The sequence below is a fragment of the Heptranchias perlo genome, chromosome 35 (assembly GCF_035084215.1).
Source record: "Heptranchias perlo isolate sHepPer1 chromosome 35, sHepPer1.hap1, whole genome shotgun sequence".
NCBI classification, from domain to species: domain Eukaryota; kingdom Metazoa; phylum Chordata; class Chondrichthyes; order Hexanchiformes; family Hexanchidae; genus Heptranchias; species Heptranchias perlo.
In genome coordinates, this window is record NC_090359.1 from 12,122,970 (window position 1) to 12,139,918 (window position 16,949).

General features: G+C 45.0%; 3 protein-coding genes across 3 annotated transcripts; all 3 read left to right on the forward strand.

Annotated features, from left to right (window-relative positions):
- Positions 1 to 886: 886 nt before the first annotated feature.
- On the forward strand, positions 887 to 4,561 carry LOC137302054 (ferritin heavy chain A-like). Its single transcript, XM_067971749.1, has 4 exons — positions 887 to 1,078; positions 2,569 to 2,715; positions 3,326 to 3,451; positions 3,876 to 4,561. The coding sequence occupies exons 1-4, from the start codon at positions 923 to 925 to the stop codon at positions 4,026 to 4,028; spliced, it is 582 nt and encodes a 193-aa protein (XP_067827850.1). The 5' UTR covers positions 887 to 922; the 3' UTR covers positions 4,029 to 4,561.
- A 2,270-nt stretch (positions 4,562 to 6,831) lies between these two features.
- On the forward strand, positions 6,832 to 9,812 carry LOC137302232 (ferritin heavy chain B-like). The gene is made up of 4 exons (XM_067971886.1): positions 6,832 to 6,933; positions 8,194 to 8,340; positions 8,750 to 8,875; positions 9,229 to 9,812. Exons 1-4 carry the CDS (start codon positions 6,832 to 6,834, stop codon positions 9,382 to 9,384), a joined length of 531 nt encoding a protein of 176 aa, XP_067827987.1. The 3' UTR covers positions 9,385 to 9,812.
- Positions 9,813 to 15,897: 6,085 nt separating this feature from the next.
- Positions 15,898 to 16,554, forward strand: LOC137302233 (zona pellucida sperm-binding protein 3-like). Its single transcript, XM_067971887.1, has 4 exons — positions 15,898 to 16,070; positions 16,156 to 16,282; positions 16,363 to 16,436; positions 16,539 to 16,554. The coding sequence occupies exons 1-4, from the start codon at positions 15,967 to 15,969 to the stop codon at positions 16,552 to 16,554; spliced, it is 321 nt and encodes a 106-aa protein (XP_067827988.1). The 5' UTR covers positions 15,898 to 15,966.
- The last annotated feature ends 395 nt before the right edge of the window (positions 16,555 to 16,949 follow it).

The following is a 16,949-nucleotide window of genomic DNA, read 5'->3' on the forward strand; positions in this document are numbered from 1 at the left end:
GGTCCTGGGCCTGTCCAAGGTGGCCATCTACAGGTCCAGGCTAGACATGGCCTATGGGGGGGGGGGCGGTCGCTCCGACTGTCTGTCTCTCTTCCGCAGCATTCTCCGTGCCCGGGTGGCCCTGGAGAAGGAGCACGGAGTGTCTGCCGTTATGTTTGAGACCGGGGACTGGAGTGGATAGTTGATTACGACAGTGACATTTTGGTTTCATTCGGTTTCATTGCTATGATTGGGTGTGCCACAAGAAAAAATTCTTACAGCACTTGAATAGGTTTTCGGGGTTCCTGACACTGGGGCTCAAAGACCCATTAGAAAAAAAGAGAAACTCAGTGTCTCCTTCTTGTTCAATTAAAAGAGTAACATTGAGACAATGGCACCGAGGGACTGGATAGCATGCTCGTAGTGGAAGGAATATTTTTTATTGAAGAGAGTGACTCAGGCTGACTGATGCACAGGGACATGGACACACAGGCTGCAGACTGCACAGTGTTACAAGGGGACATGGGAATGGGTGGGATTCTGGGGAATGGGGGAGATGGGGAGAAAAGAACAGAACAAATGAGGAGCAGGGGGAGAAATCATTAGAAAGAGAGGTTAAAAAACAGACAGGTCACAGAATAAAAACAAACAGCAGGTTAAAATGAAGTGAAGAAACTTATGAAATAGAACAAGAGAAGTGATTGAATGAAAGGAGGATCCTGAAGATATTGGGTTTTTGTGTGTTTTTCCCTTTTTTTTTGGTGTTTTTCGGCCCCCCCCACTTTTTTCAGGGGGAGGGGTCAGGGTTTTTTTCCGTTCGTGTGATGAGAAAGCAGCTATTTGATTGGCTGCCAAACATTTATCATCAGTGATGTCACATCCTGTAGTTAAAGATGGGTTGGGTCTGAAAGAATAAATATAGCAGCTTAGGTTTGAGGTCCTTATGTTCATATTGTTTATAGTCAGTTGCTGGTCTATTAAAAAAAAAGTAGTTTGGATGGCTTCTCAAGTGTGTCAGAATTACCACAAGGAGTGTGAGGATGGTGTCAACAAGCAGATAAATATGGAGCTCTATTCCTCCTATGTTTATCTTTCTATGGTGAGCTTTGGGTTTCTTTGGGTATTTTGTCTTATTAACTAATGTAGACTTACTGAATTCTAGTGAATTAACCTTTTAAATTCAGTAAAATAATTGAATTTGCTGTTCTAATATTTCTTTTAAGTATCTTTATAGTTGTGATGTTTTATTATCCTTTCAAATGGATTGTCTGGGTCCTTTTTTATATAGTTTCCATGTTGGAGTTTACATTGAGACTGTGAAATGCATTCCCCACCCCCCAAAAAAAAAAGCCTATTCAGTACATTGGCCAGTGAGTGTCTTTTGAGTTACAGATGACTTGCCCATAGTTGGGGTCTTTGAAACACCTGTGGTGAAATCTTTAGTCAAAACACAAATCCATGGGCATTCTTAGCCATAGCTCCATACTCTTGATCTTGTAACCTGTCTTTTCCAGCCAAAAGCTTAATTGAACTTCTCAAAGTTTCTAAAATCAAATTGGGAATTTACAAAATGGGTGGAGTTTCTTGCTTAATGAAGGGAGTTTTGTTCAGGTTTGGGATGGAGTGTAACCCTTGTCTGTACAATAGCAAGAAACTTGTAATTGATGGAATGTATAGAACACAGTGGAGAAATGTGTGCCTTTTTTAATCAAGTAAGGCTGACATTGGGTTGCTCTCTGTTGTTATCAGGAAAGTGCCCAATTGCTACAAAGCAATGAACATAAAGCCTAATTTGAGCAAAAGGAAATTTATATCTCACTCTTCACTGGTGCCGACTGGTCATGGCCTCAAATGTGTGTACTGGTGGACACTGCATGCTCCCTCTCCTGGACCACATGGGACTGGGCAAGACCATGAACGAAGCAGGTCAGCCCTCCTTGGGCTGTGCTGATCCTTGACATGTGAATAGGGGGTGGGGGTTTGTGGTGAGTTCAGATTATTGATTTGGAAAAGTTTTTCAGATGTCAAATGTACATCTAAATTTTCCCTAATTTAGTGATCTGAACTAATTTGAGTTTTATCCTCTCACATTGTTTGTCTCTGTTACAACTTATTTTCTTGGAATGTCACAAGTTCTGATCCAGTACACAGACCCTCTAAAAGGAGGAGACTCATTGCATGAGTTAATTGACTAATTGTGCACCGTGGTCTTTCTGAATCACTTGTGGTGGAACAGGTAGCTTTCGGCACCTTGGTCACAGTATCCAACACTGAAGGAGGACCTGTCATGTGACTTCCTGGTTAATGCTTTGTATAAATTGAGATGTGGGCAGGAGGTACCTGAATGGCCAAGTAGCTCAAGCTTGAGTTTAAGTTGAGTTGCTCAGTGTGGTCAAAGACTGAGGTGATTCCATTCTCCACTGGCCACCTGTTGTCTACTTTCACCAGGTGAACTGAGTTAGGAAATATGAGTACTCTTTAAAAATGATCAAACTCCTTGGTTCCCTGATCCATGGTGAAATCACTGGACTGATGTTTGTTCTCTATCTTAATTTGGTATGATTGTTTAATTGACTCTTGTGCCTACAGTCCTATTACTTTGACCGGGATGATGTTGCCCTGCGTCACTTTGCTGAGTTCTTCAAGGAGCAGTCACATGAGGAACGGGAGCACGCTGAGAAACTGCTGAAATTCCAGAATCAGCGTGGAGGCCGAATCATCTTGGAGGACATCAAGGTTTGTTCATCGAATCAGGCCATTTGGCTCATAGTGTCTGTGCTGGCTCTTTGAAAGAATATCCAATTAGTCCCTCGTGCCCTGCTCTTTCCCCATAGAGCTGTAAATTATTCCTTTTCATGATTCTATACATAAAAATCTGTTCTGACAGTTGCTATTGAATCAGCTTCCCTTTCAGGCATTTCATTCCAGATTGTAACAATTCACTGTTTATATATGAAATCTCTATCTTCCCTCTGGTTCTTTTGCCCATTATCTTCAATGTGTCCTCTGGTTAATGACCCACCTGCCAGTTGTTGAGATCATGACTGGGCCAAATGTAATTTATTGAGGCTTATTTTCATATTGAATGATTGGTCCCCAGTGCAGCCTCTATCCAGCTTTCAGAATGTGGAAAATTTCTCCACAGCAGAGAAGATGTTTTCTCATTAATGAGCCACATGTTCTACATTATAACTGAACAGAGTACTTGTTGCTAACATCAGGGCAAAAATCAATTTTCTTGCACTCTCCAGTCATCCTCTTGTTTCAGGCTAGTTTGAGATTAATACTGCATGGGATGCAGATGGGAGCTTGAGCATTTTGTGACTTGAAAGACTTCCCTTTTCAGAAGCCAGAGCAGGATGAGTGGGGCAATGGTCTGGAGGCGATGCAGAGAGCTCTGCAGATGGAGAAGGATGTGAACCAGAGTCTGCTGGATCTGCACAAACTGTCCACTGAGAGGACAGACCCTCATGTAAGTCCCTAATGCATCAGTGGCGTTTAGCTTTTGGGTTTATTTTTAATTTGGGATTGTGTAATTTAGCACTGTCCTTTAAAATCACATCAGACTGAATGCAGCTCAATACTTTCCATTTCTGAGGTTTGTTAAATCTACTGAAGGTGAGCATTAAAATCTGTCCTTGAAATCAATCTGTTTCAAGGGTTGAGATATCTTGGGCTTGAAGGGAACCTTCAAATGGATACTGACTTTAGGTGAGGGACTGGGGCAGGGCAGCATTTATTTTCAATACCAGTGGCTGGGAGGGCAAGGAGTTAGATCTAGTAGTCTCTTGGCCATATTTTGTAATGAGACCTTGAGTATTCCCCAGTAGGGAAGTGAGATTAAAGGAACCTAATGATTCAAGTAGCTAGCTTGATTTTTATTTTTCCCTTTCCAGTTGTGTGACTTCCTGGAGACCCACTACTTGGATGAACAAGTGAAGATGATCAAGAAGCTTGGAGATCACATCACCAACCTGAAGAGACTGGGAGCCCCTGAGAATGGCATGGGAGTGTACCTGTTTGACAAGCACACCCTGGGGGAGGAGTGACTGGACTGTTGTCCATGTTGCAGATATTCAACTTGTGTATTGAAGTTTTATGTTGCCATCTCTCTGAACTGGGAATGGAATTCAAAGTCTAAGATTAACTTCCAAACATTGCAGTTGAGTGTTCTTGCAGCTGAAATAAAACATTTTGATGTTGAACTGGTTCCTTTTCTTCAGTAATTGAGCACATTCTAACACCAATGCACGTGGCCTTGCGTCAAACAAAAAAACATTCTAAGAAATAGGTTGTCACCGTGATAAAATCTGATTTGTTTGGGCACATGGATGTTTTAACCCCTTCCCCTCCAGAAGGCTTAATTTGGTTTTGTAGCAGCCTAGGATGGCCATCAGGCCAAAATTAGATTTGTACCTAACAGCTTTCAATATTTGGTGTTCTGTAGTAGAGATTAAAGTGTAATCTGATTAAAGTAAGACCTCTTCCTCCACATAGGCTTGAATCCCTTTTGGAGAGTGTGCATTTTTTTATTACTATTCGTTCATGGGATGTGGGCATCAATGGTGATTACAGTAGTTAACCTTCTGAATAAACAACCCCACACATTGCTGCTGACTTGTCCATTGTAGGACATGAGGAAGTAGTTACAAAAATCCTGGAGCAAAGTAAGACCAAATCTCCAATTGTTCCTGCTAGGGTTACCTGGCTCTTTCCTCCTTCTCTTCAGCCCATCTTTTTCTTCCTGTGCAGAACTTTGGTCCAGCTCCTGCTATTTGTTTCAATCTCAATTTTTATTTTCCAGTCTCTGTTCACCTCCTGCACCTTTTATATCCTGGACCCCATAGCCTCTAAAATACTTCCATTTGCTGTTGCAAATCTAAGAGCCCCTCTAAGTTTCCCTTGCTGGATTCTGTTTCATTAAACAGTTCTTGCCCCATTCCCCGCTCCTTGCGAATACAATCTTTGTGTAATCTTATTTGGCCTGGAACCAAATAACACTAGATCCCAATTGCCAAAACTGCCACTTATAAGTCTACTGAAGAGTTGGAGAATAGAGCCATCTAATTAAAGGCTAAACCACCAACTACTTGGTCTGTTTAAAGCTTTAACTGAGTTTGCACCAGTGATGTTCAGGTTATTCTCACACAGGGATCATATGATCAGATCAGTCCATCGACCCCACTTTTCGTTGCTTCATCTTTCCTTCACTAGGTTCCACCTTTGATTTTTTAGCCTGCTGTTTGTTGTTGATCCGACAGTATTCTGATGTGATCTGGAACACAAAATATCCACGGGGCCCCATCCTTCCCTGACCGGATTTAGGGAAATATCAGTAACTCCCCTTTCTAATGAGAAAATTCACCACTCGACTCTTTCCACTTGGTGTTTGACTGTCCAAAAAGTACAAGAGATTAATCATTGAAACAAGGGATTAACAAACCCAGGAAATACCAGATAGTCTGTTCACCACTGTCGCTCACTGTTTTTACAACCAACACTACACACAGTGTTTGCCTCTCACCGCAATCCCTCCCAACACCAAACCCCCCCACCCACAAATCCCTTCAGTCAATGGTCCACAGTCTCTTCCCCGTGGAGTGCTCTGCATTTTATTGTTTGTAAAATGTCATGATGACAAAACAAGAACTCAACATGCCGTGGCCCCCTTCACTTTCCAGCCGATGTGTGTACAGATGCTCACTGACCCTAGAATTGATGGAGTATTGAAGGACTTGTGTTTAACACGTTCATCACACCCACTTTCCATTCGCCTGACTCGCTGTTGGTTGCTGTTCACAGGCTCTGATCTGTTTGGATGTTGCCTCAAACCCGCAGCTACTTGCCAAATAACCAACTCACGGATCCATCCAGAATTATTCAAAGACACTGACCCGCAAACAACAATTAAACCTGTGGTTCTGGATCTTTGAACCGTCACGATCAGTGACCATAACCGATGGGATGGGGGCAGATCCACCAATTGACAATTTGGTCCATTATGGTCAAGTGCCCGGGTGGCCCCGGAGAGGGAGCATGTGGTGTCGACCGTTACGCTTGATGCCTTCCGCGACCGCTGGGCACCGCAGGGTATAGACTGTCTTTCAGACATCAATAATAGAATCCTGATTTAATTGGGAAAGTATCCTGTTGTTTTTGGTGGCACTTGATGCTTATTTTGGTATCTTTTCAGTTTGATTGGACCATCCAATATTAGTGGTGCCCTGAGAGGGCCACTTGTGATGGTTTATGTTTGGTGACCCTGGGGCAACCCAGAGTCTCCCTTATTGGTCCATCAAAGAAAGGTCGATTATGGTCAAGAATATGGTCACGATCAGATTTTTTTTTTCTTTGGAGTGTGGGATGGAAGAGCAGCCATGGTTTTTTTGCTTTTCCTTTCTTTGTGTTTTAGGCCCCCCTTTTATAAGAAGGGGAGGGGGGGTTGGTTGTGTTTATGTGCAGTAAATCAATAAACCCAAAATAAGTGTCAAATTATAATTTTATTACATCGATCCAGGATGCACTCCAGTCCCTGCGGTGCCCACCGGTCACGGAAACAGATTTTACAGTTTGAGGAAAGTCAAAGCAATTGGATCTTTATTGAATTGTCAGCCAATGATGCTCCTCCTTCAAAGTTCTGACTGGCTCTGGGTGTCATCTCCCCTCCTCCCTTTTCTTGATTGGTGTTCTGAGAGAGGATGTAATTTCTGATTGGGTATTGCCAACTGTCACGCATCATCTAGGCTGCCACGCCCAGGATTAACCAGCAGTATAAATATGGAGCTTTGGGTGGCTGTTTTTCAGTTTCTTGCTTCAATAGAGTTGTTTAGTTTTGTTAAAGTTAATTTAAAGATGGCTTCCCAAGTGTGTCAGAACTATCACAAGGAGTGTGAGGATGGTGTCAACAAGCAGATCAATATGGAGCTCTATTCCTCCTATGTTTATCTTTCTATGGTGAGTTTTGTTTCTTTGACCCCTTCACATTGGAGATTCTAATGTGACATTACAAAATTCTGTTTTCTCCAACTCATCTATTGCCTTTTCTCTAATCTGCACCCCCTCCCCCCAATTGATGGATGGTGAGTGTCTTTTTAAAGCTGTAATATAATGTGATTTATCATTATCAAAATGTCTCCCTCTTCCTTGCAGTAGTTGCACCACATTCTATATCTTAAATCTCAATTGTTCACTTTCCTGGTGTCTGAGCTTTCTATTGAAGTTGTGTTTTGCAATGCACTCTGCATTCAATGCCTGGGATTCATATTTCTTACCCTCTATTCTACATCTCTCCACAGTCTTTCCCCACATTCTCCTTGCAATGGGGGGGGGGGGGTGGGGAGGTCATAATCTTAAATTAGAGCGAGTCCATTTAGGAGGTAAGTGAGGAAGCACTTTTCCCCTCAAAGGTACTGGAAATCTAGAACTCTCTCCCTTGAAAGTCTGTGGATGTTGGGGATTAATTGGTGCTTTCAAGACTGAAATCTTTTGTTGGGTCAGGGTATTGAAGGATGAGTTTATGTACAGATCCATGTTCTAATTAAATCATTGAGTTGGCTCAAATGGCTGTATGTCCCACTTCTGTTTCTATGCTCTGAACCTTCACTTTTTAAGTACCAGCTTGTCCCTGTCTGTCTTCTCTCTCTGCCTTTGCTCTATTGGTGGTAGGGCCTTCAGCCATTTTGGTCCTACTCAGTGTAACTGTTAATCCCTTTGCCTTCCTACCTCTGTCTGTCTCTCAAAGCATTCAAATGCTAACAGTTTCTAGTCATGCAACTCTTACTGCTTGGTATCTGTTTCTCCTCTGAAATGCCTTGATGTTTAGTGTTGAAGGTGCTAAGTTAATGCTGTTTGTGGTAGTTGTAGAAAGGGGTTTGTTTCAAATTTCAGTCATGAAAAGGATGTAAGCTTTTATGTTCCTTCACTAATTTCTAGACATATAATTCAGTCTTGGGTGTGAAGATTAAAGTGAAATATTGTGTTGAGCATGTTCAAAGCTGAATTGGTAATTTTCCATTGGCCAGCTTCCCTATTGCTAGGAGTGAGATTATCTCACTACCAGGTTAGTGAAGCAAGTCAGCCTGTGCTAGTTTTCAGAACCATCTGCCTACAAGCTCAGTGAGACTTGAACCCTTGACAGAAAGCAAAATATTGAGGTTGGCTTTATGTACAATACCCATGATAATTCTGATACCCAACTACTTTTGATCTCACCAGTCCTATTACTTTGACCGGGATGATGTTGCCCTGCGTCACTTTGCTGAGTTCTTCAAGGAGCAGTCGCATGAGGAATGGGAGCACGCTGAGAAACTGCTGAAATTCCAGAATCAGCGTGGGGGCCGAGTCATCTTGGAGGATATCAAGGTTAGATTTAATGGAGTGGCCTTCTGAATGGCTCCCCTTAAATGGACAATTTTAAATATTTCTAAAGCAATTTGTTCTAATGCTCATAATTACATAGAATGTCCAGCACAGAATCAGGACATTTAGCCCAACTGGTCTATGCTGGTGTTTATGCTCCACATGAGCTGCCTCCCACCTTCATCTTGCCCTATCATATCCATCTATTACTGTGTCCCTCAGTACTTCTCCTTAAAGACATTTATACTATTTGACTCGTGGTTGTGGTGGTGTAATTCTATATTCTTGGGACAATTGGTTCATGGCAACATGGACATCTGATTGCTTTTCACCCCTATTTTCCTTCAGTACTTTCTTGTGTATTTTGTTTAATCCATTAAGTGAACTGGCTGAGACCTGATTCCCTTTTCAGAAGCCAGAGCAGGATGAGTGGAGCAATGGTCTGGAGGCGATGCAGAGAGCTCTGCAGATGGAGAAGAATGTGAACCAGAGTCTGCTGGATCTGCACAAACTCTCCACTGAGGCGACAGACCCTCATGTAAGTTTTTAATGTGGGCCTTTGGGTAAGTTCGAGGTGGTGGAAATTTACTGTCCTTGAGCCTATTCAAAAGATCTTCATACCCAATAGCTTTGTTGGTGTCATGCTCAAATTTTATTGGGGAGGGGAGACAGGAAAGGGAGATTGCCCTACTGTCTGCATTGGAAGTAAATGTATCTGATCCCAGGATCTAAGCACTTAATAGAGCAAAGTTACTGTATAAAATGCATCAATCTAAAGTGCACCACTTGACTATCCTCCAGACCAAGAAGATTAAAATCCAAACCCTTGGAGAAGCTCAGATCTTCCTCCATCTCTTGCTGGACATAACTATTTTCCATCTTTTCTTCCAGTTGTGTGACTTCCTGGAGACCCACTACTTGGATGAACAAGTGAAGATGATCAAGAAGCTTGGAGATCACATCACCAACCTGAAGAGACTGGGAGCCCCTGAGAATGGCATGGGAGTGTACCTGTTTGACAAGCTCACCCTGGGGGAGAGTGATTGAACTGACTGCAGGGATAAAGCTTCTTGTTCAGTACTCCTGTTTATAATCTGAAGAACCCCTATCCTGTAGCAATGGTGACTTTGTACTAAGAGCTGTGAGACCTGGGCTCTTCATGTGAAATGTAATAGTAACTGGAAATAAACTGTTACAGAAGACTGGGTTTTGGCTCCTTGTCAATTGAGTGATTTCTTATTTTTCAGATTAACATAATTCAGCTGTTGTAACAAATTACATTGGGCTATGTATTGGCTTTAGGGTGAGATTCTGCCCTATGACATTTTTTCTTCTGGGGTCATATCAATGTAGTGACTTGGGTGTTGAGGGCCAATGTGTCTGCCTTGAGTGTAAATTGTATTTATGCAGTAAAATGATTACTGCTGATTTCAATGCAAAGAACAATACAGTAATGAGTTACTGTTCCTATTAGTACTGCATATTATCAACTGTTTAACTCATTAATGATGCAAAATCAGCTGCTGTAACATTTTGTTCCAATAAAACACAAGGAAAGTGAACTCGTAATTTCAGTCCAATAGGCAATTTTTTTAAGAATAGTATCTGCCTGGGGAAGAACAATCCAGATGCTTTGTTTTCAAAGATGCTACAGACCTCAGTAGGTAGTTGGGGTAGCTTATGAAATCACTCACTATTACTCCTAATAAACTGTTTGTTTGGAGTCAAATAGGTCTCATATGGGGGAGTGCAGGTTCCCTGTTTGTCTATTTCCCTTCATTTTCATCTTCTGCCCTCCAACCCCCTGTTAATCTCCCCCATGAATAATAAATTGGGTATGGTACAGAAAAAATACCTCGAACTAAACTCCAGCAAACAAAATCTTCCTTCTGGGAGACGTAGTAAATGCACTAAACAACTAACTTGAACCATTAAGTTGAATAGATAAGGCTCCTAAACTCTTCCATACCACTACTGTTCCATCAATTCATAAACCCAATATAAGCAGCTCATCCATAAATCTATCAATTTGTATTTATCCCATTGTGCAGTTAATACTAGATTACAATTCTAAATTCTACTGGATCACCATTTCATTTAAACCAAGTTAAATAGATATTTTGCCTGAAACTCCACATCCCAATGCCATCAATTCATAAACACAATACAATCAGCTCCTCCATAAATGTGTCGATTTGCCTATAGTCCTATTGTGTGTTCCATACCAAATTGTAATCAACCTTTCCAAATCCTATGGGTTCTCCATTCATCTCCTTCACCCCTATGAATGGATTCAAATGTTGATGCTGTAGCTGTAATTATCCAGTGTTTCCAAGTGAAGTTTAGGAACTTGTGACTTGCACTGGGTGTGATAGAATTGCCGTCTTCAGTCAGTCCATGTTAATATCTTTATATTGATGGAGTAAATAAGGGGAAACTGATTCCAGTAGCAGACCGGTTAGTAACCAGCAAACACAGATTTAAGGTGATTGGTAAAAGAACCAGAAGTGACACGAAACTTTTTTCAGTGTTCTGATCTGGAATGCATTGCCTCATCGGGTGGTGGAAGCAGATTTAATAACTTTCAAAAGGAAATTGGATAAATACTTGAAGGGGGAAAGAGCAGGGGAGTGGGACTAATTGGATAGCACTTTCAAAGAGGCAGCATAGGCACAATGGGCTGAATGGCTTCTTTCTGTGCTGTAATAGGATATTATGATCTCTGAAGGCACTTTTGGGATATCAATGTCACCACATTTCATACGTTGTTGAGCCATAATTTTACGAGTCAGTGTGGATTATCTGGTAGCTTTGACTGCTGCATAGTTCGCACCTTTGAGGTGTAGTCACTGTTGTAAGGTAAGAAATGCGGCAGTCAATTTGCCTCCAGCAAGGACCCAAAAACAGCAATGAAATATTGAGCTGATAATCTGTTTTAGTGATGTTAGTTGAGGGATAAATATTGGTCCAGATATTGGGGAGAACTCCGCTGCTCTTCCTCGAAATAGTGCTGTGGGATATTTTACGTCCACCTGAGAGAGCAGATGAGGCCTCGATTTAATATCACATCCAAAAGACGGCACCTCCGACAGTACAGCACTCCCTTAGTCAGCCTAGAATATGTGCTCAAGTCTCTGGATGATGACTTGAACCCTCAACCTTCTGACTCTGAGGTGAGAGTGCTGCCACTGAGCCACAGCTGACACAAATGGAGATGTTTGTGTGGGTGACATTGCATTCAGTAATCTTCACTGCCTCTCATTCTCGCTGAATATCCTGAATTTTACCAAACAACATTTCATGAGAATCAAAACTAAAAATGATGCATCCCACAATGCTTTGCCCAGTTGATGCCCCCATGCTGCCAATCCTCAGACACACCCATTCTCGATATTAGAACTGGGGACGATTCACACCATCCATGGGATGGAATTTCCATTTCTCTGACCAATGGATGGTTTGCAAATTCACTCAAGACAACTTGATTGCTTTGAATATTGTCTCAGCATCACAATCACTAACAAGTAATAAACTTGACCAGATTATGAAAAGCCACTTCAGTGAAAATATCAAATTATTATCAAATCGTTCAAAGTTATGATTCCAAGAGATTGAAACAAAGAGAAACTTTCAGAATTTTTGTTTTCTTTTTTTTTCACTTTCAGATTTATTTTTTTCCTTTTTTCTTTTTTTAAATTTTGTTAGGCCCCCCTTTTATAAGAAGGGGGTGTGGGGTGTGCTTAAATACTAAAACCAAACAAACCAACACCAAGTGATCAAATTAAAATTTTATTCTCCTCGTCCAGGATACACTCCAGCCCCTGCGGTGCCCACCGGCCGCGGAAAGCCTCGAGCGTACCGGCAGACACCGCGTGCTCCATCTCCAGGGCCACCCGGGCGCGGAGCATTCCGCCGAAGAGAGGCAGACAGGCCGAGCGACCGCCCCCACGGACCACGATCATCCTAGACCTGTGGATGGCCACCTTGGACAGGCCCAGGAGCAGGCCCACGAGAACGTCCACCGACCTGCCCGCCCCCCTCCTCACCGGGCGGCCAAAGATCAGGAGCGTGGGACTGAAATGCAGCCAGAACTTGAGGAGCAGCCCCTTCAAATAATCAAACAGGGGCTGCAGTCTCGCACACCCAGTGTACAGATGGAACACGGACTACTCCAGGCCGCAGAAATCACAAGCGGCCTGGGTGTACGTGAAATGGCGTAACCGCCGGTTGCACACGACTGCTCCGTGCAACACTCTCCACCCCAGATCCCCGATGGAACACGGGAGGATCCCTGAGTAGAGAGCCCCCCACTGGTAACCCCCGTCTCCGCCGGACGGCAGGATGGTACGCCAGGGCGTGTCCGGCCGAGAGACGAGGGCGAGGAAGTGGATGGTGTGCAGGAGCAGCCTGTACAGGAAATCCCTCCGCGCGGTGTGAAACGGCACAGAGGGAATTTCCGAGAGACGGCTCAAGTTGTGAGGCGCGGCCCCCCGAGGGACGTTCCGGGGTTTGGCGCCGAGGAGGAACTCCGTCCGAACGGGGGTCAGGTCGGACGGGATGGCTCCGCACGCCTGAGCCGCCTCCACATCCCGAGTGGAGTCAGGGCCGAGCGCCGATTTCAACGCATGGATGGCGATGGCCGCGTCCCCGGCACGCCACGAGGACATCCGGGCGGCGAGCACCCACGGCTCCAACCAACCCGACCCACCGCCATCCAGGACGTCCCTGACTCTGGTCACCCGACCGGCCACGGCCCTCCGCACCGACAGCCGCGAGTGGCCGAAGCCGATATCGCGGAGGAACGGATTCCCGAGCAGCGGCTCCTGCAGGACGGCCGCTACCCCTGACAGGTGAGAGCTCCGACCGGAGGCGACCATGCTCCAGACCCTGAGCAGATCCTGGTAAAAGACAGGCAGCTCCTGCAAAGACGTGCGGCCGCCCACCAGCGAGACGAACAGGAGCTGCGTGTCGTAGTTCAGGCCGTGCAGCTGGCGGAAAAAATACGTCGCCAGCGCACGCCATCTAAGAGGACGCTCAACGTACAGGTATCGCCGCAGCGTCCGAAGGCGGAAAGTTGCCACCTGGGTGCGGACGCACACCAGCCCCTGACCGCCCTCCCTAAGCGGGAGACTCAGGACCGCGGCAGCGACCCAGTGTATCCCTCTGGCCCAGAAGAAGTCGACGAACTTCCTCTGAATCTTGGCGACAAACTCGGGGGGTGGGGTCAAAGTGACCAACCGGTACCACAACATGGCGGCCACTAGCTGGTTTATGACCAGCACTCGACCCCTGTAGGATAACACTCGGAGCAGTCCTGTCCAGCGCGCCAGGCGAGCGGCGACCTTGGCCTCCAGCTCTTCCCAGTTCGCCGGCCAGGCTTCCTCGGCAAGGCCGAGGGAGACTCCCAGGTACCGGAGGTGCGTGGTACTCCAGGCGAAAGGCCTGAGCTCCTCCGGCAGGGAGTCCACCCGCCACTGACCCACCAGAAAACTGGACGAAACTGGAGTGCATCCTGGATATCCACAGGTCCAGGATGCTCGCGGTCCGTGGGGGCGATCGCTCGGCCTGTCTGCCTCTCTTCCGCGGGTTGCTCCGCGCCCGGGTGGCCCTGGAGATGGAGCATGCGGTGTCTGCCGGTACGCTTGAGGCTTTCCGCGACCGGTGGGCACTGCAGGGGCTGGAGTGCATCCTGGACGAGGAAAATAAAATTTTAATTTGATGCCTGGTTTCGTTTTATTTGGTTTTTAGTACTTAAGCACACCCTACACCACCCCCCCCTTCTTATAAAAGGGGGGCCAGAAAAAAAAAAAAAGGGTGCTGGTTGGTGGGTAAAATGATAGTTGAGTTATTTGGTATCATGGGGGATTTTGCAGTGAGAGGTTTGTTCCCAGTGCTGGTGTTAGTTGGAGTAGTTTGTTGCTCTGATATTTGGCAACAGTTCAGAGGCCAGAGATTTCCATGGAGAAGAGTAAAACCCACCCCTGTGCCCCAGAGAGTCCCTCCCTCTGTGCCTCCCTTTGGTTCCCATTTCAGTGTGTCTGAGGGGAGAAGTCTGTCTCCACTGCAGACTGTGATGGTGCAGTGTGGAGAGCAGAACCTGCTGGTGAGGGTAGACATGGATTTATTTAGAACCAGGCACCTGATTAAAGCTGCTGACCTGACCCTGGGGACAGCAGGTTGTCGGCCAACTGGGATCTACTCTCAGAACCACACTGTCCTCTTTGACTATGGGCTCCATGAATGTGGCAGCAGATTGCAGGGAATGTGATTCCTCAACTCTTGCTCCAATTTCACTGTGTAGATTACTGCCCACTCTGAACTCATTAACATCGTGGGAAACTCCAGCCACTGAGGAGATCCCTGAATGAAATCTGTGTATACATTTTTGCCCACTGTGAAGTATCACCCTGTGTGAAACTACTTCTTTATGTTGACATGTCAATCTTCGCTTTATATTTAAAAAGAACTTCAACTTGTCACTGAGGGACTGCATCTTTCTTAAATGGGTCATTGCTGCTCTCTAACTCTGAGATTCAATTCTATTGACCTTGAACCTTCACCTTCATTTCTCCAAACCACTCTGTTCTTTTGTGCCTCAATTGATTTATCTTTTCCGTTCCTTCCTGTGGATATTCAGGCCTGTTGCCTCAACTTGTGGTCAATGAATGTTCAGTGTGGAAGTTCCTGTTGAGACTTCCCTTGAAAGATGAAACAAGTGGAACAATAATTGGGATACAGTGTATTAAAGGGGAACTCCACTTTTGGTTGTTACACCTGCCAATACCATTGATTCCACGGACACAGATGAGATTTAAAAGTGATGTTGTGTTTTATGCGCCATATCAGGGGTAACTTGAGCCCCTTAAGGTGAAAGCTCTAATCTATATGGGAAAGAATGCTCATCAAATCTGGCAGTGCCAATCATTTCAGGGGTTTCTGACTGCAGGCCTGAAGTCCCCTGTAATAGAAGGTGGACTGGGCAGAGTAACAGAGGCTGCTCCAGGCAACTTCAACCAATGGTGGAGCTGCTTCAAACATGTGTCATTGAGGAACAACTGAAACCCCTCAAACTGCTGCTTAACAGAGCAGGAAAATGACCAGAAATAGCTTTTGTCCAATGAGACCAGCTCTTCATTCCTTAACCTGATGTCTTTCAGATGGCTGGAGATTTCCTGGTCCACACCACCCACCTGAACCACACCCCAAATGCTCGTGGATCTGTCATTGTGAGAACCAATGGAGCAGTCATTCCCATTGAGTGCCACTATTTTAGGTAAGAATCTTTACTCTATTGCAAATAAGGTCTACAGCAGATGCAGTTCTCTGAAGTTGTCCTGAAATTACACTCCTGTCCTTCCAGGAAGGGCAATGTGAGCAGTGACCCTATCAAGCCCACCTGGATCCCATTCAGCTCGACCAAGTCTGGAGAAGGGCTTCTGTCATTCTCACTGCGTCTTATGGACGGTATGTGATGGGTGGATGGGGAGTGCTTTTCTGTCTTCTCCCACTGGGAGTTACACCCACTGTCTCCAACCCTTGTCCTCTTGTACTTCAGATGACTGGCTTACAGAGCGCACCTCGACTGTCTACTACCTGGGTGACCTCATTCACATTGAGGCCTCTGTTTCAATGACCAACCACATGCCCTTGAAGCTCTACATTGACAGCTGTGCAGCTACATTGAGCCCAGACAAGGATTCCACCCCAAGATACAACATCATTGACTACCATGGGTAAGGAGCTCTCTGCTTTCTCCAGCTGGTTCTGTCTCAATCGGTTCACTTAATTCACTTTGTCCCTTTTTAAATCTTTCTTCAGTTGCCTCCTGGACAGCAAAGCTGAGGACTCCTTTTCAACCTTTGTGTTGCCAAGAGGTGAACGTGAGCTGGACAAACTCCAGTTTGACCTGGATGCGTTCCGCTTCTTTGGAGATGACCGTTCCTTGGTAAGAGGAAGCCAAACATTGGGTTCCCCATGTTGGGAGGAGGTCACTAAATAACAACTTGTATTGAATGTGTCCCTAAGATTTTCATCACCTGTCACCTGAAAGTTGCTGCAGTGGATCGGAGAGATTCCATGAACAAAGCTTGTACTTTCCAGAATATGTAAGTTCCCTCTCTCACTCAGGGATGTGTTGTATTAAAGGGTGATGGACAACCTGGTTGATAAACTGATTCTCTGGTTTAACTGGACCCCATTAGAAGAATCGACCAATGATGTGTGTGCCTGTTGTCATCTGGGCAGCTGTAGTGCCACGAGGGAATTCCGACCTGATTCCAGAGGAAGGAGGAATCTTGCATCTGGACCTGGTAGGACATTGATCCTCTATGTTGAAGGTCACCCTTTACCCTCTCTAACTGGAATGTTTGATATTGCAGAGAGTGATGCTGAATTGAAGTAGGAGGGTGAAGCCTCACTTGGACCCCTGGTCATTCTGGATCTTGATGTGACCGAGCTGGCAACTGAGTCCCTTAATGAGGTTGAGCAAAGGATGCAGGAGATGTCTCCGGGTGGTGAGTTGGTTGACTGCTAGTTTCCATTTTCTCCTCAGTATTTCCTTCACTAACCATTTGTTTCTTGTTGCTTTTTAGGTGTGGAGTCTGAGGTGGTCC

Excerpts from the sequence above, each read along its gene's own strand:
- LOC137302054 (XM_067971749.1), top strand. The coding sequence starts at position 923 with ATGTTCATATTGTTTATAGTCAGTTGCTGGTCTATTAAAAAAAAAGTA. Across the intron at positions 2,716-3,325 it reads TCATCTTGGAGGACATCAAG|AAGCCAGAGCAGGATGAGTG; the intron begins GTTTGTTCATCG and ends TTCCCTTTTCAG. Across the intron at positions 3,452-3,875 it reads CTGAGAGGACAGACCCTCAT|TTGTGTGACTTCCTGGAGAC; the intron begins GTAAGTCCCTAA and ends TTCCCTTTCCAG.
- LOC137302232 (XM_067971886.1), top strand. The coding sequence starts at position 6,832 with ATGGCTTCCCAAGTGTGTCAGAACTATCACAAGGAGTGTGAGGATGGT. Across the intron at positions 6,934-8,193 it reads CCTATGTTTATCTTTCTATG|TCCTATTACTTTGACCGGGA; the intron begins GTGAGTTTTGTT and ends TGATCTCACCAG. Across the intron at positions 8,341-8,749 it reads TCATCTTGGAGGATATCAAG|AAGCCAGAGCAGGATGAGTG; the intron begins GTTAGATTTAAT and ends TTCCCTTTTCAG.
- LOC137302233 (XM_067971887.1), top strand. The coding sequence starts at position 15,967 with ATGACCAACCACATGCCCTTGAAGCTCTACATTGACAGCTGTGCAGCT. Across the intron at positions 16,071-16,155 it reads AACATCATTGACTACCATGG|TTGCCTCCTGGACAGCAAAG; the intron begins GTAAGGAGCTCT and ends ATCTTTCTTCAG. Across the intron at positions 16,283-16,362 it reads TTGGAGATGACCGTTCCTTG|ATTTTCATCACCTGTCACCT; the intron begins GTAAGAGGAAGC and ends TGTGTCCCTAAG.